The 27,423-nt window shown below is 33.6% G+C and overlaps 1 protein-coding gene across 1 annotated transcript; it reads right to left on the reverse strand.

Moving 5' to 3' along the window:
• Positions 1–7,865: 7,865 nt before the first annotated feature.
• LOC124354315 (NADH dehydrogenase [ubiquinone] 1 beta subcomplex subunit 10-like) lies at positions 7,866–24,621 on the reverse strand. The gene is made up of 4 exons (XM_046804672.1): positions 24,421–24,621; positions 17,662–17,797; positions 14,336–14,472; positions 7,866–8,253 (listed from the first exon to the last, which is right to left on the reverse strand). Exons 1-4 carry the CDS (start codon positions 24,512–24,514, stop codon positions 8,096–8,098), a joined length of 525 nt encoding a protein of 174 aa, XP_046660628.1. The 5' UTR covers positions 24,515–24,621; the 3' UTR covers positions 7,866–8,095.
• Between the last annotated feature and the right edge of the window lie 2,802 nt (positions 24,622–27,423).

The following is a 27,423-nucleotide window of genomic DNA, read 5'->3' on the forward strand; positions in this document are numbered from 1 at the left end:
GTAAATGATATTGTATTGCACAAACATTTGACAGGTTTAGAAACAATATCAAAGAAACAGATGCATTGTTACATTGTCAAAATACGAAATACTCATACTATGATTAACAAATATCAGCAAAAACTAGTTTATTCATGGTAGAAAAATTATTATTTGAATATTCTCTTACTATAGAGCAACATTTTTCAGCTACAATATCTTTGTTCCTCATGAAATTATACGTAATTTAGCAATTTAAAAATTACTGAAATTATATTGTGTATTGGACAGTTAACAACTGGTTTTATGTATAGTGTTGTACAGTTGTCAATTTTAAAAATTCTTTATTTTTCAAATATACAACTGCATACATGCATGAATGGTATCAATTTTTACTTACAACTACAAAGTAAAAAGAAGGTATATAATTATGAGTTTGTTTTTGACCAGTATTCATTAAAATTGTACAATGCAGCCTCAAAAATAAATGCTTTTTTACATCATGATTAAGATTAAACATAATTCTTATGGCTTCTTTTTGAAGGGATAAAATTCTGTTTATATTACAGAGAGATGTTGACCCATAAACTTCCACTCCTTATGAGATGTGTGAGTGGATCAAAGAAAAATAAATAGATTTAAGCCTTATTAAATTACAAGATACCGATAACCTTTTAATTGCAAAAATATCAGAACTTAATTTAGAACATAGTTTATCAATGTGAAAGGACCAATTGAGCTTACTATCTACTACTAATCCTAAAAATGTTGTATTATCAAGAAATTTGACTGGGATTTGCTGATCCGTAAGCAAGTTATTGGAATTCTGACAAGAAAATTTGACAAAAGTGATTTTATTTTCATTAAGCAATAAATTTAACGTTGCTGATTCTATTCCAGAAAAAATGTTGTCAATATTTTTGTCAGAGACAGTTATATTTATGTCATCAACAAATAGACAAAATTCATTTCTAATTTTCAGTTCTGTAAGGAAATGTAGTAATTTACCTGTACAACAAAGAAATAAAAATGGCCCAAGTACAGATCCTTGTGGCACTGAATATTTAATTAGTCTAGTTCTATTTTTATTTTTAAGACTATATTTTTAGTTATTTGTTTAGTTTCAACATATTGATACCTCTTTGCGAAATAAGATTTAATTAAAGCTAATCCTTTACAACAATGTCATAACAATTTAATTTTTCAATCAAAATAGAGTGTGAAACACTGTCAAAAGCTTTAGTTAAATCAATAAATGCAGTTATTAGGTACTTGTTCATCATTATCTATTTTATTTATTATGTATTTAACAAAGGATATTATAGCAGTAGTTTTAGATTTGTTCTGTCTAAAACCATGCTGTTGATTATCTAATAAGTTATTATTTCCAAAGTAATCAGACAAATACATTAACATACATTTTTCAAAAACTTTTGATAATGGGAGCAATATTGATAGTGGACTGTAAATTTGATGAATCTTTTTTACTTCCTTTTTTGTAAAGTAGAATTATTTTCCATACTTTTAGTTGAGAAGGGAAAACACCAGAAATAAGGCAAGAATTTATGATATGATGGAGTGGTTTGAGAATTGCCCATTTAGAACCTCAAAAGATAAGGGATCCCTGTATAGTCCTATCAACATCTTTCATTCATATAGGCAAGGCGCAGTTACAATTTTAGTTTGTTAGCATAAAGGTGGCAGCTAGCTATTATTTGTCCTCATCACTGCTTTCATTATATCTTTCTTGAACTTTTCTAAATGAGTTGAGGTACCCATATTAATATGATGCCATATGTTGAAACAGATTAGATGTGGAAAACAAATGGTTTTGCAACTTTGTATCATAAGATTGTATCAGCCAAATCCTCATTGCAAATCAAAATTAATTTAACTTTTGTGATAAGTATTATTTGTGTTCTTTAAAATTTAATGTATGATTAATTAATAATATGCATAGACATTTATTAGTATTAAAGACGTTATTTTTATTACTGTCTAAATGATTGTTTGAATTTTGTCTAATTTGAAACTTTATAATGTAAATTTTAGACTCATTTAGCAAAAGTCCATTTGTTTTAAACCATTTTTTAAGCTTAATAACGTTGATTTCACTATTTTTTCTAATTCAGTGATTTATTATCGTGATTAAGACTATTAGGAGAACACTTGTATAGTAACCAAAAAGTGTGAAATTAAGAGGAAGGTCTTCAGACAGATTGTTTAAATACCTGTAGATTGAGAATAGGATTGGTCCTAAGATAGACCCTTGTGGAATTAAAAAACAAATATTAGACCATGTAGATTTGATGTAGTTGAATTTTTCATAACACTTCTCTGTTTCCTTATACTTAAATAAGACTGCATGATGTTAAGTGTACTATTCCTTATTATAATGCATCAAGAGACTGCTTAATTACTGGGAGTTCCATAAAGCTAGAATTCAGACCTACAGTAAAATGTCTGAGTAAATTCTTTAGAATATAAATAGCTTTAGTACTTGTGTTTTGGCATGATATACTGGGAAAGCTTTAATGCAAACCATTAACACTGACCTTGGAGTTATTTGCAATTTATATAAATCCTTCAAAGAATATGTATAGGGTGACACAGAATAACGGGAATTTTAAAAAAAATTCTAAAAAATAAGACTGATGGAAGAAAATGGTTTTATTTGTATTAAATGAAACATCAAAACTTGCCATTTATGAAACACTGATGGAATTTATGATTTTTTTAAAACAACATCCTTTAGGTGGCGTCCTTGTCTACGAATGCATTCTTGAAATCTGCGGTGGAGATTCCTCATTGACCGCTGCAACATCTCAACTGGATTACTGTTAATTTCATCCCGAATTCTCTGTTTTAACTCATTTACAGTTCTTGGTCGAATTGTGAACACTTTAGTTTTGAGGTAGCCCCACAAAAAGAAATCGCACACGGTCAAATCTGGCGATCTAGGGGGCCAGGAAACGTTACCGAATCTTGAGAAGACACGGTTACCAAACAATACTCGCACAGCTTCCATTGACTGTCATGCAGTGTGTGATGTCGCACCATCCTGTTGAAACCAGGATTCTTGAACGTCTGGAAAATTGTTCAATTCAGGTGTAACGAAACGTTGTAACATTCCCACGTAACGATCAGAATTGACAGTTACTGCAATCCCCTGTTCATCCTCAAAAAAATAAGGTCCAATGATCCCATGTAATGAAACAGCACACCATATTGTAACCTTATACTTAACTTATAAGGTTATAAGTTAACTTATACTTAACTTTACTTATACTGTAACCTTAGGGCGCTCATGAAGTTCATTAGGATTTCTGTCTGCCCAGTATCGGTAGTTCTGCTTGCTGTCACAGAACATAACCTGCGAGATGAAAGTGGGCCTCATCTGACATCCACAACTTGCTTAGAAACTCATCTTCATTGTTTATGTGTGTTAACATTTGTTGGCAGAACTGCAATCGCGACTGGTAATCATTTTCCTTGCACTATCTGCAGCTTGTAGGGGTGAAATTTTAATTCTAAATGAAGAATTCTGTGAACACTCTCACGGGACATTTCAACCGCAGCTGCTTGCTTATGAATCAAACGGCGTGGACTCCTCAATACAGATCGGCATACAACATCAATGTTCTGTGCAGTACGAGCACTTCTTGGTCGCCCCGTTGGTTTCTTCTTTAAAGCTGATCCACTCTCTTCAAAATGGCATGTTTTGACAGAACAGAATCATGACGTCCTAAGTTGTAAAACGTCGGAACTCAATCTGGGCAGCTTTCAAACTATCACCGTTTTTATAAAACATTTTTATATCTAACGCACGCTGTTGCCCGTTCCACTGGTCCATGGCTACTGTAATGGCGGCTTGTTTACTTGGTCACTGTCATTGTCCCGCAGTGCTGCCACGACGCGTTACAAAAATTCCCATTATTCTGTGTCACCCTGTACTAGGCTTATGAGAAAGATTTGATCATTATAAGACACAGGACAAGGAGCTGTGCTAAAGTAAGGCTGTCTCATGACCTAGACACTAAAAGAACAAAAAATAGAATAAGTTTTCATGATGAATCAGGTGATAATATCACCAGACTCGACAGGGGACAGGACATGATGTTAACACATTTTATGTTACAACTGACAACATTTCTAGTGGGCTAAATAAAGATAAATGAAGTCTTACACAAATCATTTACTTTGACAAATCAGGAAATTTGGGATTGAGCTGCTCTTTTTTATACAAAAGTAGTCACCTAACCTTGCCTCGACCTTGGAGAATTTGTTCATTTTAAGGTACTTCTAGAGCCACTTAAAAATGTAAAAAGCATCATTTACCTAGTGAATGCTTGCAACTTATTATCATTAACATTGACCTAGCTTTAAGAATTTTTTATCATGATGTCACAAAATGTCTCTGGTGAAATACATCCTTTATTTTCAAAAGTTTTAAAAACTACCTCCGTAATTCGATGCCAGAGCTATCTGCCATCAAATTTGATTAGGAACACTAAAGAAAGCAAGAAAAGTTAATGTGTTTAAGTATCAAGTGTGTGTGTCATTACATTGATTACTTTGCAATTCACTGACGATTCATTTTCTCATTGATTGCTTATAAAAATATCATTGTATTTTTCTCATAACCTATAAAAATGTATTAATTACGAATAATCTTTTTCTCACTTTTTGGTAGAACAATTTTCATGAAACTCAGAAACAAGTTTTTGAATATGGGAGGGGGCCACAAATTTTTTTGCCTCTGTGGGCCCAAGTAAATCCTCCACTGTATATTAGCAACATGCTCACTTGAGGAATTTTGATGAGTGTGGCACTACAACGGAGTGGTTGATGTTAGCTGTATGGAGAGTGTTTGAAAGACCTATTAAATCAGTAATTGCCTCAAGTGCTGGTGATGAACTCAGTGGAACATTGATTATGATAGGGGCTATGGCATCATCAGTGTAGTCTAGTCTGTCTAATGTTGGTAGGATTGGCAATGTCTATGTCAGTTTAAAAACTTATCCATTGTAAAATTTGAATTAATTGTTTCTGACAGCTTATCATATATGTTGTAGCCTACTATGTTATCGCATGAAGCCTTAAGGATTCTCTCCTAACTCTCAAAACAGTCTACAGATTCACTGGTTTGTTATGACAATTCATTAGTTCCTTGTCAATCTCCCTTTCTGTACGGTGCTCTTGCTACATTTTTCTGCAAATAAAATGTTCTTTTATAAGCTTAACAATTTTTTCTTTTTATTTTGTGTGCTTTTCCTTCTAAATAATAACATTTTTATAGCCGTTTGAGACTTGCTGTCTTCATGTTTTTCTCTCCCAGAAACTGACCACTTACATGAAAAACTGGAATCATGCCTAAAAATAATTCCTAACAAAGAAATGTAATTCAGCTTATTGGTACTTGTGATGCATAGTGTGTAAAACATGTTCAACCACCAGGAAACTTGATTAACATTACCTAGTTATAAACAGTCTTTATATGCTTACATCCAGTTATTAGTGCATATAAAGCATTAATACATTAAATATACATAGCCTATAATTACATAGTTAAAGTGTAATAATTATTGTTCTATTTACAAATTGAGTTGATGTCTTCAACCATGTGTTTTAGCACATGTAATAATTAAATTCAAACAAAGAATTTGTTCAGAACAAAGAACAGTTTCTGTTATCATGTGGATAGTTATGGAATTTTATGTCTACTAGAATATTAATGGGTTACGGTACTCCAAGCAGGAAATTAAAATGCGAGTTGTCATCTATTTTCATCACTGTGTCAATGGGAATACAATCAGGTGGTGTTAAAATTACATCACTGTCCTGCAAAGAGCTAGGAGTTGGAACCCCAATTAAATTCCTATGGGTGTTTGATCTTTATTAAAATGCTTTAGTTTTCTATTTAAGTCATGAGGTATATGTGTGCCAAACTTTCTGTGATATCTGAAGGTTGGAGAACTAGTGATGAGTGTGTGAATGAGGGGTTTTTATATACAGTGTGTTTGAGTGTGTAAAAGTTCAGAATGACTTTTTATTTTTCAAACCATTGCAGATAAAATACATAAACTTTCCAGTGTTATACGGCTATATTAACTACTTTTTTATGCAATAACCATCACACGCATACATTGGGCGAGACAGCCTGTGGATGGTGTCATAAAAATCTTAAATGTAAGCATGGGGTAAGTGATACCTCATTTTAAAGAGCTCAGTTAGTAAAGTTGAATGCAACAAACCGCATCTCAAAAGGTTTATCGAATCTAAATGGCATATAGAAGAAAACAAGTAAAAACAAATAGTTATAAGAAACATCCTTTATAATTACAACAGCATCTAAGAATAACAATTAACAAAAGATAAAGCAACATACAGTACTAATTGTTGAATTACTTACAATTACAACAAGTCCTTAAAGTGGTGTCCATGTGTTGTTTGGCAGTGTGCCACTCTGTTGTAAAATCTTTTAACATTATTTTCTAATACAAGGCGTGTTTAGAAAGTAAGCACCGTTAAAAAAAAAAAAACAAGTGAAACAATTTTTTTCTACACAATTTTATTTGTACATGAAAGCTCAAACCTTTAACTATTTTTCAACATAGTTTCCTAGCTCACGCTTCATGTGCAGGAACAAGTGGTTGTCAGACAGTGTCCAGGCTGTAGGGCGGGTGATCGAACTGCTCCCAACGTTTGAGTTTCACCAGTGGTATTGGCCCAAGCATTTTCATGGAGCAAAACAATTCCGTTACTGAGCATTCCTCTCTGTTTGTTTTGAATTCCCCACCTTTTTTTTAAGATTTTGCAGTACCCTTGCCGCATTAATGGATTCACCTTTTGGGAGAAAATCAATCAGCAAAACACCTTTCTGATCCCAAAAGACAGTAGACATGATTTTTTGTGCAGACATTGTCGTCTTCAATTTTTGTTTCCTCGGGGATTGCGTGTGTCGCCACTCCATTGACCGCTGTTTGGATTCCGGTGTGACATGACGGACCCAAGTTTTATTACCTCTCACAATATTGTTTAAAACATCCTCACCATCATCACTGTACCATGTGAGAAAAGTTAAAGCACTTCCGAGTCTCTTGGTTTTGTGCACATCAGTGAGCAATTTTGGAACCCATCGGGAACACAACTTGCGATAACCTAAGCGGTCTGTAACAATTTCGTACAAAGGAATGCGTGAAATTTGTTGGATAGTGTTGTCATAGTGAAACGTCTGTTCTCTTGGATGTTTTCGTCAACTGCCCTTACCAGATCATCGGTGACGAGAGAAGGCCTACCGCTCCAATTCTCATCATGCACATTTGTTCGACCGCCATTGAACATTCTAACTCACTTTCTCACCATTCCTTCACTCATCAGGTCTTCCTCAAAAATTCTTGAAGTTGACAATAAATTTCAGCAGATTTCACATTCCTTGGGTTAAAAAATCTTATTACAGAACGAATCTCACAATCGGCGGGATCACCAATCGTCTTAAACATTTTAAATGTTTAGAGAAAACTGAAGACACAACGTAGAACAACTAAATTTGTCATGAGTCGAAAGCTAGTGAACAAGGACGACTAGTGCGCAGGCGTGGAACACGATTAAGTACGAAACGGTACTTACTTTCTGAACACACCTCGTACACTGGGAGGTATTCTTTGAACCTCTTCCGTGATATGCTGGATTAGCTCTCTTAGGTTTAGTTTTATAAATGGTGGTATAAATTATTAGATGGGGGTAGTTAAATGCATTGAGAAGATGAATATATTCTTTCTGCCTAAACTGTCCATGTCTACAAACCCATTTACAAACTTTTATATGCATGGAAAGGAGCAGTATAAATACAATAAGGTGCTAATGAAATTAATTAAACACATTAATCCAAACAATAATGTTTTATGTACAATGAGTTATATTATTACGACTACTCTTCCTTGAGCACCAAATTCTACCTCGAGACACAAATAATTAAAGAAATTTCTTCACAAAGGTCAAACCAATGTCAATTTTTTGTTAGAATGATCCTTTACGCAAGACTGAACCAAAAGCAACACAATTAAAGAGGACATCTTTTTTGTCTCACAGTAGAAATTGGTGAATGTGATTTTGTTTATTCATCGTTCACTGTTGATTCTTCTACATTTACGCCTTCAGGCCGATTACCAACCATTCCAGTGCCAATTTTTCCATGGCGACGCTCCCAAATCATTCTATGCTTCTGCTTGAAGTACGCTTTTTCTGCACTAAGCTTCCAGCCTAAATCTCCATCTAGAAATTCAAACAAAGAAACATTTAAGTGAATGCAGCAAAATCTCTAATTTAAACTCATTGGCACTTAACCTAATCTGGGTTATTAAATATCATAATCATTACTTAGTACAGTAGTTTACAGCATCCTTGGGTTTGCTTTACACAAATCTCCCTCCAATTCCTTCCATATTCATACCTTCATCTTGAACTCTTTCCTTCATTTAACCAACTCACATATCAGATTAACTTAAATAATTACCAACCTAGTAGAAGAGGCAGGTCTAATATAATATTAAGATGTGTAGGGACCTGAGTTTTCAGATACTCCTGGTGTAGTCCTTGCATGATATGAAAGCCTACTTCAAATGATACTCCTGAATTTTACTTATAACCAGGGATGTTTCTACTCTCTTTAGTTTCATTATCTCTATGTTTCGCTATCTCCCCATGAAAGAATATAAAAATAGGAGTTTACTATGACAATGAAGAAAAAACACCCAGAAGGTACTTTTTTTTATGCACAGCTCAAAAACTAAATGCCAGGAGACAGCAAAGAGAAGGAGGTTATAGTAAAAAGAATAAAAGGATATTATAACAAGAAAATCAGAGCTGTAGGGTAAAATTTAAATAAACACTTTATAGACTTTGCTAACAACAAAAGCAATATCATCTGGAATTTAATAAACAGTGAAAGAAAAGAATGTCTAAAATATTTTTTCAATCTTAAATCTGTATTACAATAAATAACGAATGAATGATTGACAATTCTGCCAAATTTGTAGAACACTTTCTTTGCTTACATAGCTGAATTCACTCTAAAACAGAATCAGCAGATCCTATGAAACCAAAACTACAACTTCCTAGAATAGATGCAAGCCAAATGTCTAACTGGGTGAGTGCCAACAAAGCCTTTCACTCGCTGGGAAAATTTAATTTCTATCTGTCTGTCCGTATGATATCTCGAAAACAAAGACTTGAAATAATGCCTGAAGCTTCATTTCTATACAAGCAAAGAGTTCTATGTTAGTGGGTGTAAGCTATTGGTTTCTGATGAAGCAATAATTAGTCCTTTTATTTTTGGAAGTGTTTTTATACATTCTATAGTGTGAAAAGTGAACAAATATTTAAAGTAAAGTATTAAGTTTTTAATAAGTAAAGTAAACAAAGATTTTTTTGTAAAATATAATTTAAAGTAAACAATTAAAACTTAAACATTTTTTAATGTAAGCATACATCAAATCATAAATAATTTTAAAGGTCAAGTTAAAAGGAACTCAATGGCGAAAACAGAATTTACTTATCTCAATCCTTTTCAAAATGGTGGTAGTTTTTTTTGATAAAAGTTAAAATTACAAAACACTCTGTATTTTTATCCGTTGCAGTTTTGTTTATTCTGATTACGATTTCTTGTTCATGAGAAACTCAGCTTCATTCTGATATGTTCAACTCAAATGTTGAAAAATTCCATGTAAGTCAAAATTTTTAAATAGCAACATGCACAGTGTTGTACATAATTTTTAAGGTCTTGTTAAGAGGAATAAAGTGCGTATTTAATCTTTTTATATCTCTAATAGTTTTAAAAAAATAAGCAGAAATCTATTTCTCGTGTAATTTTTCCAGGGTATTTTAGTGGCACTGTGGCCATTGAACTCCAAACTGAAGGTATTGAGTTTGAATCTAAATTATTATCTGTTTATGAATAAAAATTATGAAGTAAAATTAAAAAATTTGTTTAAAAAAATAATCATTTACCTTTATTTGACCTCAGGCATTAAAATTCTTAGACTGTTATTAAATATTCCACAAAGACTTCTTTTGCTATGGGGTGAGATTGATTTGAGAAAAGTTTGTTTTAAAACATAGTTGAATGATAAACGGATCTTATAGGGCGGTGTTGCAATAAACGCTTTTGCACACAAAAACACTATTTATATTGTATAATAAAGGAGGAGTGTTTACATTGAGTGCTGCTGTAAATATGGGGACCATAAAATTTTTTAACATATTACTAAGATAGTTTGTAAGGAAATATGAGGCAGGGTTCTTTTAATTGTTTTCCACATTTTTAACACTTTAGCTGCCACGTCAGGCCAACTTACACAACACCCATGGTCATAGCTAGAGGGGTGAAGTTACCCGACAGCATCACTATGCAGCTGGTAACCATTCTTCTTAGCTTCCTACTAGTATTACACTCTTTATCACCATGAAACTACTTAAGCTAGAAAGAATAGAACATTTCACAGAATGTTGTTTTTCGTCATAAAGTGTTTTTTCAGCTGATTAATTAAGAATGAAAGATTGGACAATATGGACGCAATTTGTCAGGCCAGTTTACCCGACAGGTTGTGTATATATTAACATATAAACTGGGTTATGTTATTTAATAATACAAAAAGTAACACTGACATGTTTTCAATCAATTTATTACACTTTTTATTTTACTTAATTTTATAAAATTAACAAATACATGTCTCTAAAACATTTCTGACACAAAAAAATGGTTTTTTTCGGTACATTCATTACAAAATGTGGCTACCTATGTTATATTTCTTACCACATTACGTCCTTTTTCTTCAGACACTCTTTTGTAGAATCTTTTGCACAGTGGCCTTGTTCTGCGTTTTTTAGCTCCTTCTCTAACAAAAGGAGGTGACGTCAGATAATAGAGATCAGTTACTGTTACTCTCGTAATAACCGGTTCTTTTAGTACCCCCATCAATGCACAAGCCAATTCCTCTTTGAACTGACTAATTGAGACCAAGTGGTTTTTTTTTCAGGGCATTACGATTTGTCTTAGTTCAGGAACTATTGTAGGCTAACCAACTGTTAGCTACTGAAGTCTTAAAAGGAAGTTTCTCTCCTACTTTGTGGAACCACCACATTGTATTTCGCACTGCAGTGCTGTAGAATGGACATTTGATCTGAATGATCAATTCAAACTTTTTCTTTATTATTGTTGTCAACGACAACTAAGAGTTTCAAGATTTGTGGTCCACCGGCTTTTTTAGGTTCAAGCACAACATATTCAGGCCTATGGAATGTGGAGAGCAGGCAGGTGTACTTCTTTCTTATCTTTCGATTTAGTAAGAACCATGCCTTTATTGTTTTATGAACACACCATTTCACCCTTACAAATTCTTTGTTTTAAGAGGTTTTTTGGTAAACCTTTGCAGTTCTTCATCATAGTACCAGCGAGATGTGTTTAATTTGACAACATCAAATTGTCAAGTTCGACAGAGGTGTAATAGTTGTCAACATATAGGTTATGACCTTCAGATTCAGATTCAGTGGTGTTAGATGAATGTTTTCAGAACTACTCAGCTGCAGCGTATCTCTACTCTGAACACTGTCCAGATAGAGAACCTCATCGTGAACAGCCTTTTAAAAATTTGCTTGTCGTGTGTGTGAAAAAGGACAGACATAACCAAACAAAAATAAAGGAAAGAAACTGGCTAGGCCTGTAAGAAGTGATAGAGTACCAGAAGTCTTGGCAGCTGTTCAACTTAATCCAACTGACTCTTCCAGGAGAGTTGCTCTTGATCAGGGTGCGAGCCAAAGGTCAGTGTTGAGGATCTTGAAAGACAATAAAATGCATTCATATGGGTTATCGCTACACCAAAAGGTGGTAACTACCTTCATAGAATAAATTTTGTTTGTAGGCTAAAGAAATATGTGTCAACAAAATAAACATTTCTTTCGTAATGTACTGTGGTGTGATGAGGTAACTCTTTGCAGCAACGGCAAGGTGAACCACCATAACATGAGGTATTGGGCATTTGAGAACCCACACTGGATGCGGGAGGTTGATAATCAGAGGTACTTGACTTTGAACACCTGGTGTGGTAATGTTGGTAGCAAAATTGTAGCCCTCTACTTCTTCGCAGAACATCTTGTTGCATTCTCACAACAACTTTTTGATTAATCACCTGCCTAACTTAATGATAGATTTAGCTGATGGAGACTTTGAAAATATGTGGTTCATGCACAATGGGACAGTACCTAATTATGCCAATAACGTTATACAAACTCTCAATAAACAATATCCTAGAAGATGGATCGGAAGAGGTTGTCTACTAAACTATCCTCCAAAATCTCCTGATTTGACATGCCTGGATTTCTACCTGTGAGGTACGTTAACATATTTAGTGTACACTACACAATCGAAAACAGTCAAAGTTATGATGCAGCGAATCAGTAATGCTGTAAATTTGATCAGTGTCCAAGAGGTGTTAAGAGATGTAAATGGCTTCAGTTCCAGAGTAGAGCTGTGTAGAAAATACTGGCTTGCAGTTTGAGCACCCTGTAATTTAGTGAAATAAGAAGTAAAATCGCTATTTTTACAATGTATTTTGTTTCACTGAAACCTTAGATGTAATTCTTTTTAATAATACTTTACTATTAACATTTTTTTCTTATAATGTAAATATTTTTTAAGTAGTACAAATTATGAATGGCTACGATATGACTATAAAACATTGGAAAAAAGTGAAAAAACAGATTTCTACTTACTTTTAGAAAACCATTGAGATACAAAAAATATTAAATAAAAACTTTGTTAATCTTAACAAGGCCTTTAAAATAATATACAACATTATACATGTTGCAATTTAAAAATTTTGATTTATATGAATTTTGAATTTTTCAAAATTTGAGTTGGGGGTAAACACCAAAATACTTTTAAAAGTAGTGATGTGGATATCAGAATGAAGCTAAGTTTCTCGTGAGCAAGAACTAAGAATCAAAATTTTTTTAAATAAAACAGGAAAAAAATACAGAGTGTTCCGTAAATTTCAACATTTTTCAAAAAAACAGCCTCTATTTGAAAGGGATTTTGATAAGTGAATTCTGTTTTCACCAATGAGTTTCTTTTAACAAGACTTTTAAAATTATTTATGATTTGCTTTATGCTTACATTTAAAAACTTGTAGATTCGAACATTCGACTCTTTATTTTGAAACACTCTGTACATAGATTTTTATGAAGATATTTTCAATGGACTCCCCCATGGGTGTTTTATGGAGAAGCACTTTATTTTATGTCAATACACCAAACTGTTTTCCCGCTATACATACTGCACGGGTGGTCTGCCTCGCCCGGTATATGAAGAATACATCAGAAAGTTATCTACTACAGAAGTTACCAACATGCGGTTTATTCCCTATCTGTAGAATACGTATACACTGATACTGAATAGAGCCTTGAACAGTTTTCCCGGAATATGAGCATAATAAATGGAATCAATTACTGGTTCTTAATTATTTTGTGTTTACTGTAAGATAATACAAGCATAGAATTACACTATCACGAAAACACAACTACAAAATAAATATATACGTGAAAGGCTGTGGTTTATCATAGTGTTTATTAGATTGTAGTTATTGTTTACAATATGACATAAGGCTCCTAACATAACGTTTGATTTGACGAATTGTTATATTTGAACAATTTGAATTATGCAACCGATTGTCATGTCTCTAACAGAGTTGTTCAGACAATTAGTTATCAGAGAAATGATGGTGATTTCCACCAGCCATCGACTAACCAATGCTGCTCTCACAACGAAAAACTGACGTTTGTGGGGACTTCGACCATCCGATCGTCAGCACTTGTTGGTTATAACATACGTAATCTATTAACCACTCAGACTATAGTGAACTGCAATCATTCACAGACAAAACTGAAACGATCATTCAAGGTATTGTTGCGTCTATGGAAGCTCATGCGATAGGTGGGTAGGACTAACCAAGATAAACTCCAATATACTAATGGAAGCAACAAGCATCAGGTAAGAGTCACAACACATCAATGATCACACACTTCTTCATTCTTCATAGTTTCACGCATCACGTATAAAGTACGATGTTTGGGATTAATCAATTCCTGATTCAAGGAACTGTTGACATATTTCTTGTCTTTAGAGAAAAAAACATTGTTTAAGAGACTTTCTCAGTTATACAGGGAGATTTCCGATACGTTAAATTCCCGGCTTATTCGCGGTCAGGTAACTACCCTGTTTTACTGTAGACTATGTGATTTGTATAGATTATAGATAAGTTTCTATGTAGTATTAAGGCAACTGGAGTGGAACAACACTCACACTTAGAGAACCAGTCAGCTGCACACTGCTCATATGTTTCATGCAGTGGTTCACACTTCTCCTTGTTGGGTGCCTCATACACCATGCAGTGCTCAAACCTTTGCCTGAGAATCTGTAGAATGGCAGAGTCCACAAGACTAAAAAAACAGAAAAGCTTGTTTTAAATTATTTTTCTATGAATAAGAATACAATAACTCATATGAACTGTCATAAAAAGCTAACTATCATTTCATGTAATAAACATAAAATTATTTTGGTAAAAATTTGCCACATTTTAAAATTTTTTCAAGCTGGTTTGCTAGCTAAAAATTGTACATTTCACACTTTTTACAGTTCCATAGATAACTTTTACAACATTTAATCTAAATAGATTTTTTAATCATTGTTTTTATGAGAATATGTATTTGTTCATTCATACTACTATATATAACCTTAATAAAAGTTTTTATGGAATTGGGAAAGTAATTAGTAAACTTTGTAACTGAACTTAAATTGATATACTATACTTCATTAAAGATTATCCTTCATTCGGCACAGTAAAATATTAATTTATTAATTCCATAAGCAAGCTGTTGATCCAGAAATCAAATCATCTAAGATTTCAATATATTCACCGAAACATTTAATCCACTAGCCTAGCAAAACTACAACAAATAACTATAACATTGTTTATATCAATGAAGAGTTTAACTAATTTGTTTTACCTTACTTCCCGATATTATGTTTCATTTGAATTTTCAAATTCATAAAAATAAACAAATTATGTGATTTGACAGAATATGTACAGACTGACTGTGTTTACAGAACTAACTGACAATTCATATTAAATCAATGCTTCATATCAAAAATCGCCGCAACTAAATTCAACTCTACTCTCCATTGTACATAACAAACAAAACCTTTAATATCATATACACTTGTATTTAAGAAATTCGTTAAAAAAATAATATGTTAATTCAATAATACAAGCTTCAACAATAAAAGTATCGTCATACTATCTTATTAACTATTGATTTATAAAATAATAACAACTGAACGAGTACCCTACATTTAAGAATAAGCATTTTATAATGTATTTGAAATCACATTCAATAATAATTATTTGTACAATTATTGACTTATCCATATACATGACCCAGCTGACCCATTGTATTCTATGTTTTGTTTATAAAAGATTAACACATACCACTTTTTAATCCCAATTAATTCATTTAATTGATATCCTAGAAGTTACCTTTTCTCTATTAAAGCATAAAAAATTTGGGTAACGATGACGCTCGGCCACAATTGTCGCCTGAAGACAAAGAATGTAGTCCCGGCCCATGAAGCAGCCAATTCTCACTCGTTGTTATCAACCAAAACTCTTTTGAAATATCTTCTATTTGTGGGATGGTGTAAAAGTGAATGACCACGAATCTAATCAGTATTCATAACCAGTACGTATTTTCAAAATCTCAAAATAACAACCAATAACCGATTTCATAAGGATTTACACAAAAATTCTTTTTTCTCAAAAAAAAGAAAGAAGGTTTCTTTTCTTTTTTTCAAAGAATTTCTTTCTTTCTTTTTTTCTTTTCTTTTTGTTTTTTCTTTTCTTTTTTTTAATTAATTACGCCTATTACTATTAACTTAGAACTCTCAATTCTTGGTATGTAGTTCTTTTAGAGACATACAACACATGTTGTACAAGAACTGTTTTTACTGTTATTACTTTTGGAATAATTATGAGTTACAGTGGAGAGAGCCCAAATTTTAAACATAATAAAATCATGTTTTCTCCACATTGTTGATTACCACAATCCACAATAACACATAAACTAGTATTCTTTTACTGGAATACATAGAGGTGAATACTGCTTAAACAGTAAACAATTATTTCCAAGGTAATATAGGTGTTAATTTTAATGTTGTAGATGTTTGAAGTGAGATGTTTATAGCATGTGAGAGAGATCGTCAGGACTCTGCTCCATCAGGAATATTCTTTAGAAAAACAAATAGTTTCTGTACAACAATTTTAAACAATTAAGTCCGTTAAACTTGTGGGAAACATAGAGAAAGTTCAGTTATTGTGAAACGGCCGTTTTCATGAATCTTTTCGTCAACTTTGGCGACCAGATCTTCAGTCACAATGCTCAGACGTCCACTCTTGTCTTGATCATGAACATTATTGTTCTTCAATTTTTAAACTGAATGCACCACTTCCAGACACAACTTCAGTCAGTACACTTCACACAGTTCCTGATGAATTTTTATTGGTTTGAATTTTTTTACCAACAAACGAATCACAGACTGCACTTTCACAACTGGTGAGATTTTTTATTGCAGCACACATTTAAAATTTTAATATTTAAAAAACCGGGCAGTGTGGTGTTGTTCCCATTGGCATGGCTGGACGCTAACTGCGGTACCAAGCAATAGCACACCTGGTGGAAAGGTTCCTTACATCCAGAATAGCTCTCATATAATACGTGTCTACCTTTTTATTATGTATCTATGTTGTTTTGTACACAATAAACTAGGAAATAGTATAATGCATAATCCTGACCATAATGTGAATGTATCAAATTTTGTTTTAAGTCAAAATTATAACAATTGGTTGTAAATATTAAAAGAGGGCAAGGGTTTATCTAGAAAAGATTACGTGAATAAATCAAAAAAATTCCAAGATCAACAAAATATCCTACATTTATTCCAGTTTTAGAAAATGCGTGACTTTATATAGTCTGTCTTTATAAATACATTACTTGTAGCACATAAAATGGAAATTATACGTTAACCTGATAATTCATTACCATAACTTTAGCATATAAAAATAGAACATGAGATTATAACACATCAGCTGTAAATATGTAAAAAATATTCTTCATAAATATGGTTTGTTTTACTTCTTTAGATAGCAACAATTATGATTGTTGCTTCCAACCATTGTATTACTGTTTGAGCGTCTACGTTTACAGCTGCTGATTGAGCAGATATTGGTCTTAGCTGCACGTCCTGATAATCTGTACTGAATTTCTACACATCTCTATCTCTATGTCAACTTCTTACTGCTACTACAACTCATTGATTCACAAAGAGTGATGTTTAATCACAGAAGATTTGTAAAGAGGATGCCATAGTAATGTGCATGCTGTGTATAGCCTAAGTAAAAAACTATACTAATTCTTGTGCTAAAGAACAAAATTATGTAAATTCATAACAATTCACATGGAACTATCCATGTAAATTAAGTCTTACATTTACTAAAATTCTTTCAAACTGGGGTAATTCTTTAATGAAAATTTGCCAAAACTAAAATAAGCTTAACTAAAATATGGCACACATACTGATCTCGGTGGAACTGCTGCATCGCCTCCCACTTGCAGACTGGATCATCATCGTAGCACTGGTCCACAGTAGGCACCCTGCGGAACTTCTGGTGATACCAGTGGTACTCCTTCCGGTTCGGCTCTACCACAGTCTCTGACAAAGCAAGGAATTTATAAATAAACTAAGCTTAAAGAAATAGAACTAACAATAAAATATTGTTTAATTAACTGTATTATAGAATATTTGACACAAATGACATTGCTTCTGACTAACCTGAAAGTGAATCAGATAAGACCTTAATCTACTCTGCTGCTGAATACTGTCCCCCTTTGGGGGTAAATAGAGTTCATGTATGAAACATTGTTTGTTCAACTGTACAGAACAATGTCAGTGACAACTACTACCCGTATAGCTCCTGGTAGTTAGTAATATAGACTCTCTGGATATAAGATAAAACAGATCAGAGTTTTATAGATCTTGTCCACTGCCAATCCTCCTATTCATAACAGTCCCAACCCCAGTAAGCCAGTTCAAATCTCGTAAGCCACCTCTCATCAGCTTCATAGTTATATCCTACATGACTAGTTCAACATGCTAGGTAGCTCTTCTATTCCCGCTGCATAATTATCTGGGGGTTTTTGACTGACAAACAACACGATAGTTGATCCAGGAAACAAACCTTACCACTATCTAGGAGGGAATAGTCTTTGATTAACCAAATCCATATTAAAGTTAGTAGATCACTCTGTGATTGAGAATTGGCCACCAAAACAACTACTAACACTGTGAATAAGTGTACTCTACCACCTTCTCTGGAGTGTTAACAGATATAAATATGGTTGGGAATATTTACATTAGCTTAATTCACAATGAATTTGGCTCTATGATGGAAGATTTTTCTCATCACACTTAACACTACTATACTAAATTTAAAACAGATAATATACTAACCAGGAGCATCAGCTTGGTCATCAGAGAGTTAATAATGTTTACATTTGCTTATTCCTCAGAAAGAATTGGGCAATTGCTTCCACTATTATTTAGCAGTTATAATTGAACCTTGGGTACTTTGGGATTATACCGACCACACCCAGACATGAATCGTTATTTCACATTTCGTTTCTACTGATTACTAGATTAGCGTAGAACAATATTTCGTCAATATAAAACAGGAATTGTCTTATCGCAAACCCCTCCCCATCCTCAGACAGAGGTCAAAGTCGAGCGTCTAGTAGATAACGTGATTGCAGAGTCTCGCCGCCCGTTCAGCTGGTGCATCGCTTTGTTGTACTTCCGTGTTTTACCTCTACATTTCTCCAAACACAAAAATTCAACAAAAACAAACATTTACCAAACTAAACTCTTTATTTAAAAAACACTCAAAACTTGTTTTTATTCTTGATCACATTCCGCCACCCAAAATGCGAGTGCCTCCGGCCATCAGCGCGGGCTTCGGCAGCACCTTCGGTGCTGCCCCGCGCTGATGTCGACGAAAGAAAAACATCCCTCGAGATAGTACCTATCAGTAAAATATCAAATTCTAGAGGGGCTAATCAGAAATATAAATTGAATTGTAATGGAAAGGTAATTATGTACCGTGCAAATCACGTGATGCCGCGCGGCCTGCCGTAATCAGGATTCTCGAGAAAGATAAGATAACAGCGACAACAATACCGATCACAATACCTGGAAATGCTTGTAAGTTTGTAATTTTGTAATTGAAGAGTTGTTTTTTCGTTCTATCATGTTTGTTTCTATAAATTTCTATTTTTGTGTTCTTCATACTGGTGTGGTCGGTATAATCCCAAAGTACCGAACCTTGTAATATAAAATAAATAGGTTCATTTCAGAGATCAGAAATAAAGTTCATTCCCAGCTCAACTTTCTCCCAGAACAAAATGCATGGTGTATGTGAGGAGTTATTTATACATAAGGTACAATGAAAATTACATAAAAAACCTTACTTACTTACTTACTGCCGTGGCTCTTGGTACCCAAGGTGGTACTTTGCCTCGCCAACACACTGCCTCCAGATCTCTCTATCCATTGCCTCATAAAAAAGCTTATGAGTATAAATAAAAATATTTTGCTTGAACATGGTTTTTTACTATTACATTTATACTTTGGCTATGTATATTTTATTTGCTGTTTTGTTATTTTTATGACATACAATAAATAATTTTTAAAATGTTAAAAGAATAATTTTTTAATGAAACAAAGAACTATTACATTTTATAGGCTTAGTATACTGAGTGGAATAATGTAGAGACACATTTTCCAATACATTGTAAATAGAATTTATTTACAGAAAAGTAAACAGGAACTTGAATAATTTAAAGCTTTGGGGACTTCTTGTGATTAAAGGACCACATGACATTAAACTAGTTCCTTCATTCTGCAATTTCCGTTTTTCACTATTCCTGTGAACGTCTTTTGATTCCTTCCAAAATCCATAATTCAAAGTAAAAAATACTCACACAACGTATAAAGCAACTAAAGAAATGTATTAAGTATACAATGGCCACCATAGTAACCGTATTGTGTGATAACATTATGTTTCCTTGACAACTGAAAACAATAATCTTTCATATCCTTACACGATCAAAAACCTAATACAACTACACCAAAGGCAAAACCCCACCATTGTTATAGACATATAAAACAACAGACACAATAACCACGTCTTCCTCTTGATATTAACTACACAGTAAAATATGACCAATCAGGAAACAGGGTGTATTTTGTTATATTTAAATAACAAAATACACAGGCCAGAAGAGAATAAATATTGACACCCCTGTTATCCCCTCATCATAGGCCTACTCCTCCATAGGTTGATTCCCCTTCCATCCAGAATCCCTTGCAGTCATTTAGATTGACTGACTTGGGATAACCTAAATTCCTAATTTCAAACATGTTACTAATTTTTGTGCAATACAGGCTATGGTTTGTGACTGCCTGAAAAACCTTTAGGAAATTAAAATATAGATTGTTGATGGTATAGAAACTAAAGGAAATAGTATGCAAACTTTAGTTACTTTAGCTGAAGTATATTAAGTGGCCACCACAACAATTGATACTCATGATTATCTAAAATGTCTGAAAACAAAATGACGAACCAAATCATGTTATAATTATTTCAAATTATAAGTACAATTCAGCTGTTGTTATAGGCTATCATGAAAAGTAATTTAATGATGAATAAAAATAATTACCTCTAGGCTATGTATATTTATAATATGTAACAAACAAAACTGTATAACGATTAGTTACTTTTTACTACTTTGAAGGATAAACATGTCCAGTACCTTGTGATACTAATAACACATGTAGGCTATAACACATCATCATTTTACTTGTGGCTATTACTCAAATACCATACACATGACTTTACTTTATTTGAATTAATTTAGAACAATTATGTCGAACCGAATTACGCTATAGGTTTTAAAGAGTGTATTATAATGAACTTATACTTTTATATGTCAAATAAATATAGGCAATTACAGTATTATAGAAAACAATAGGTACTTACGTATTATATCGACCACACCCCTAAATTTCTCCAAACACAAAAATTCAACAAAAAAACATTACCAAACAAAAACTAAACTCTTTATTGAAAAAACACACAAAACTTAAAACACACAAGAATAACTTGTTTTTATTCTTGATCACACTCCGCCACCCAAAATGCTGCGATGTCAGCGCAGAGCAAGCAGAATGGATCCCCGCCTTCGGCCGCCACAGACAATCGCCATATGTATTCGGCTAGATAGGAATCAAAGTGTTGTCTGGCAGTGCCTCTTTGTCGTTTATTCCTCCATTTAGCCGATCCCCACATCCTCTCAACTTGTTGAGTGTTTGCGCCGGTTTCAGGGTCAACAAAATTATACCGATGATTGACGGTGAAATGTTGAAAACCAGCCTCCTCTAACTTGGCTGTCTTATAACCCTTCCAACAGTCCGACATAATTGGTGTTCCTGGTTTGATGTGGAGTTGGATTTGTTCCATTAGTGTTTTTGTTCCTTGATTTGGGACCCTAACTAAAAACTTGTCACCGGTTTCTCGGCACAGGCCACCAAACACACATTGTTGCGGTAAAACACGTCCTGCATTATTCTTCCGCTTGGTAAACACACTTTCATCTATTTTAACAATACAGCCGACTCCTCCAATTTGTCCACTGTGCTTTTTCTCAATAGAAAATACGCAAACCTCACGGATATAATTGTTCCAGTCAATAACTGTTTTGTCAGCCATTTCCAACTCACCCTCGCACCAACTGATAGACGTTAGTTCATAAACCCATGAGTAAATAAAACGAACAGCAGTAACGAATGGAATTTTACTGTTACTGAACCAAGTGCCTACACGCAAACCGACTTTTTTCAAACACGGTCTAGTGGTCACTTCCAAAATGGTCACCGTTATCCAAAGACTATAATGTCATTTCATGTCCGTTTACGCACTTTTTACATTTAGGTAGCAACTCTTTGTCCTGCAAAAACCTTATTGCCCCCTCTTCACTGCTAGGCAAGTCCCAAATTTTAATTCGGCTACCCATTTCAACAATGCACTGATAACACAGACGACAATAACCAACAAGTACACACAACAATTAGTTACAATCGACGCGATGCACAGTGAAACATGCACTGGCCGTTATCGCTGGAGCGGCCGGTCGCTGAACCTTGACCAGGAGAGAAGGGACAGGTATTGCGATAAGTTAACACCGGACATCTATTGTGAGCAGTTACCTTAACAACAACAATGCTTCTAAATTACCAAATGTGTTGATGTTTTAAAATAATAATAGTGTGGTCGATATAATACGTAAGTACCAAACAATAATAACACTTGTAGCCTACATATATTTTTATATCCATACAAAACAAAGAAAAAAATTATAGCCAATCTGTAATGGTATTTCTTTAACAAATGATGTCAAAACTACATACATTTATTAGAGTTATACTTGGTTTGGTTCCGTTAAGCTACATGATAATATATTCATTAAATCAAATTTAGAGTGTTAAATGTCTTCTCGTGTTGTTTAAATTTTGTGTTTGATTTGACATTTTTTTTGGTACTTTGGGATTATACCGACCACACCCAGACATGAATCGTTATTTCACATTTCGTTTCTACTGATTACTAGATTAGCGTAAAAAACAATATTTCGTCAATATAAAACAGGAATTGTCTTATCGCAAACCCCTCCCCATCCTCAGACAGAGGTCAAAGTCGAGCGTCTAGTAGATAACGTGATTGCAGAGTCTCGCCGCCCCGTTCAGCTGGTGCATCGCTTTGTTGTACTTCCGTGTTTTACCTCTACATTTCTCCAAACACAAAAATTCAACAAAAACAAACATTTACCAAACTAAACTCTTTATTATAAAAAAACACTAAAAACTTGTTTTTATTCTTGATCACATTCCGCCACCCAAAATGCGAGTGCCTCCGGCCATCAGCGCGGGCTTTGGCAGCACCTTCGGTGCTGCCCCGCGCTGATGTCGACGAAAGAAAAACATCCCTCGAGATAGTACCTATCAGTAAAATATCAAATTCTAGAGGGGCTAATCAGAAATATAAATTGAATTGTAATGGAAAGGCAATTATGTACCGTGCAAATCACGTGATGCCGCGCGCGGTCTGCCGTAATCAGGATTCTCGAGAAAGATAAGATAACAGCGACAACAATAACGATCACAATACCTGGAAATGCTTGTAAGTTTGTAATTTTGTAATTGAAGAGTTGTTTTTTCGTTCTATCATGTTTGTTTCTATAAATTTCTATTTTTGTGTTCTTCATACTAGTGTGGTCGGTATAATCCCAAAGTACCTTTTTTTTTTGCAACAAACATTTAACTTCAACCTTTAAATCTAGTTTTCGTTTCTTGACTACAAACTGGAGACTCTCAATTTAAAGGTAGGGTATGGTACGATAAGTGGTCCCGGTTTCTTATATCGAAATTGGCAAACGATATTACTTAATCATAACCATCGATTCTGATGAATTATTTTGAACAACTTAAATAACCCATATCAACAGCTGTAAACACTTTCAAATAACACTCGTTATGTAATATTTCAATTTTATATTTAAGTAACATTTGATTATGAACAATGGCAGTCAATTTTAGAAAACTACACAACATTGCTTTGAAAGATGATAAGCCATGTTTTTTGTCATTTCAACATGTTGGACTTGTAACGAAAAACCCATTATGTGAAATTTGTGGGAAAGAAACAATTGTAACTGTGAGAGAAGCAAATATGGTCATCTTCAGTGTTTCTAATTTTGGTTATAATAATTTGTTTGATCACTGTAAATATTAAATTCATATTTTAATTTAAAACATGATTGTTACTGAGGACTATAGATACTTTTATATTGATTGATAGTCTAGGATTTGAGATGTGAATATTAGGTATCGATGATTACATTCTTCGATACAAAAAACCGGGTCCGCTTATCATACCCTACCCTCTTTATCTTGTAGCCTTTTGAAACATTTCTTAAATCTTTAAAAATACACTTTGACACAAAAGTGCATGTTCATCTGCACTGATTCTGATTCCGTTTCAGTTTATGAATTTGCAGTATCAGAGTAACAATGAGAGGTAGGGCTTAATTAAGTACAGTCAAAATTTTATGTTTTAATAACACAAGTATTCTTGACTTTATAGCCAAGAATTTATTTACCTACAGCACCTTAATTAGAAAGGCAGATATGCCTAGTAGTTTCACTCCAGAGTAAAATATACTTACTCCTAAACCAGACCACTGGTGCTTCGAAAAAGTCATAGACAGAATGGACAGCTCTTATTAATGCTGGGGGTTGTCCATCATTTTCAGCAACCATTATAACGGTATTATGAAATGCTGAAGAAACAATTCACAACATTAACCTTAACTTATCTGAAGATCACCCAAGTGCCAATAGTTTTCAAAGACATGCAAAATGCATATTCTAATCGGAATAGAAAACATATGATAAAGAGGTGTGGATAATAAACCAGCTGATGCCAAACTGATTTTGCTTAGAGAAAAAGGTTTGTATAATTCACATTTGTTACTATAACTAGTATGTTCAAAGATTTGAATCCATATTTTACCTTATTAACTTGAATTTATATTTCATTTAAGATACCAAACAGACAATGAGATCAATCGAATTATATAAGTGAACAATACATATTTAAAAATTTAGAAAAAAACTATGTGCATGTGAATTACGTACAAATTACATACAAAACTCACAAAATTCAGAACTTAAGGCGGAATTTTCCGTTGTGCAACAAAATGTACAGTCTACCATTAATAAATCTGATGACCTCATGATCATTGCAAAAGAACTGCTTCCTGACGGGTTTCTTGTTTCTGAACATGATTTTAAGATAGACACCATTGCTATGTTCAGGATTCATAATTATGAATTGGCTATCACTTTTCATCGACCATACTTCAAAGGGGATAGTGTACTTAATTTGGGCCATGAACCCGACAACTCGTATGGCGCCTACGTCGAAAACAGCCATCGATAACGTCATTACAACAATTTGGACGACTATGTTTCTATGCCAAACCAAGCCATCTCAGACAGACCACTTCGCACAAAAGCCGTAAACATACACCACTTTCCACAATTTAAACCTCAATCTGTCAAACAAAGCGAGATCTAAAAAGTAATATTGAAATGTTGCATTTTTGAATAATTTGACATGAACATATAGTTCAATATTAATTTGCAATGTTAAAAAAAAAATTGAAATAAAAAGAAATAAAGCATGTCGTTCCCTGTAAAATCTTGTACTGGGTTGTTAAATCTAAATTGTTAAATCTAAATCTAAATCTATCATGATTTAGATAAAAATATGCATAGTCAGTTCTCATATTGATTATTTAAAAAACGTTTTAATCTTCAACCATGTTGCTAGGTTGTTTTATTCTAATGTTTCAGAAGTGGTGTTGAAGAATATGATTAAAAGTATGGAAGCAGTGTATTCTACGTGAAAATGCTGTTATACAATTTGTAATAAAAACATTTTTATTAACACTTATTCAAACCTATAATGTCTAAATGATTTCAAAAATTTACCTAAATTTGAGAATATATTACTTAATTGTTAAACTTGTTAAATAAGTGTTTTCCTTCATCAATCAGTTCATGTTAAATATATGAAGTGCAGTGTGATGTAAATTTTTAGGTGTGTAAAAACAACAAACCAATGTCATCCACTTTCAATAAGAGAAATAAACCTGTCATTGAATGTATAAATTTAATGTAGTTTTAACATACATATATATTTATATCTGTAAGTTATTTAGCTTTTTGTATGTGTTGTTAAACATGAATTATGTTACCCCTGTTGTTATTCCATTGTCCAAGTTCCTAATAATGTTTTACTTCTAGGTGAGTTCACTTCTTGCTGGTGACCTTCAAGTTGAACCTACACAAAGTACAGAAAAAACCGATGTGTCACTTACACCTGAGCAACCCAATGGATGTTCAGGAGCGACACATCACAAATTGGAAACGTTGAGATTCAAGGGTGCAAAGATACACTGATAGATCTCGTCTACTGCGGAAGATAACTGTTGGAGTTGTTGGGGTTCCCCAAGTGTTAAGCTAGCCTAGACACAAGGGCTCCGCTCTCTTTCATCCTTTAATTGAGAGGCTGGTTCAAATATAGCTTCTCCGTCTTCCGAGGAAGCATGACTAGGGTTAATGCCCACGATTCTTCCGAAAGGAGGCGGCCCCTACCCCTAACCCTACCCATCCAGAATATCATGTCAGACCGGAAGCAGCGCAAAGGTCCTTTTAGGACTAAGTGTAATTCCTAAAAAAAAAAATTATGGTTGCCTGTAAAGTCGGTTTTACGGGCGAAGATTTTACGTGACAACGTCTTTTTCTCGGTAGAATATTTATTGATATGAATATTATTAAATTGCACAATAGGAACAAGGAATTGAATGAAAATAAGAATTGCACAAATTTTAACTATAGAAATATATTTTGTTTACTAAAACATTGTACATAATTTGAAATTAATTAAAATTTGTTATTGTAAATGGTAAAGTTGAATAAAACATTTACTAAAATTGGAATTTGAAATTCTTGCTAAACACAGTTAAATTCTAACTCCGCGCGTGGTGATTGGTCGGTTTAGTTCGTTTGTTTGGTCGCACTGTTATGACAGGTTAGAGGTTATAATTTGTTATTTTAAATGTTTGACTAGCAATACGCGCTGTTTCTTCTCAATCGACTGAATTACGATTGATTGCAGAGTGATTTAAACTAATAATTTACTTAACACTATCAACATTTGTCAATAGTATGACATAACCTATAAACTCAGTTTCTCAACTTTTGTGTCAATCTAACAATTAATCAATCAATCATAGTTTACGATAATGAAATATCAGTGTACAATTATTTACCTTTATTGTTGTAGTTGTTGTAAATGACGAATCTAAGCACTCCACATTTTCACGAATAAACATAGTTATCTGCTTTATCCCGTGCGGCGGACCCACAGTTATCTGCTTTATCCCGTGCGGATCCCGTGCGGCGGACCCACTGGACGGGCATCGTAACGTTGCCGGGCGTTACACTTTTTCATGAGTGACTCCGAGCCGCAACCTAATTTAAGACGTTGTCACGTCAAAAACAAAACAATGAGATTTTAGAAATAATCAGCACACACGGACTTGAAACAAGCGTAAAATGAATCCTCTTTTAGAACTTATTCTGAGCCTAGATACACAAAC

Source organism: Homalodisca vitripennis, chromosome 2 (genome assembly GCF_021130785.1).
Source record: "Homalodisca vitripennis isolate AUS2020 chromosome 2, UT_GWSS_2.1, whole genome shotgun sequence".
In the NCBI taxonomy this organism is placed as follows: Eukaryota; Metazoa; Arthropoda; class Insecta; order Hemiptera; family Cicadellidae; genus Homalodisca; species Homalodisca vitripennis.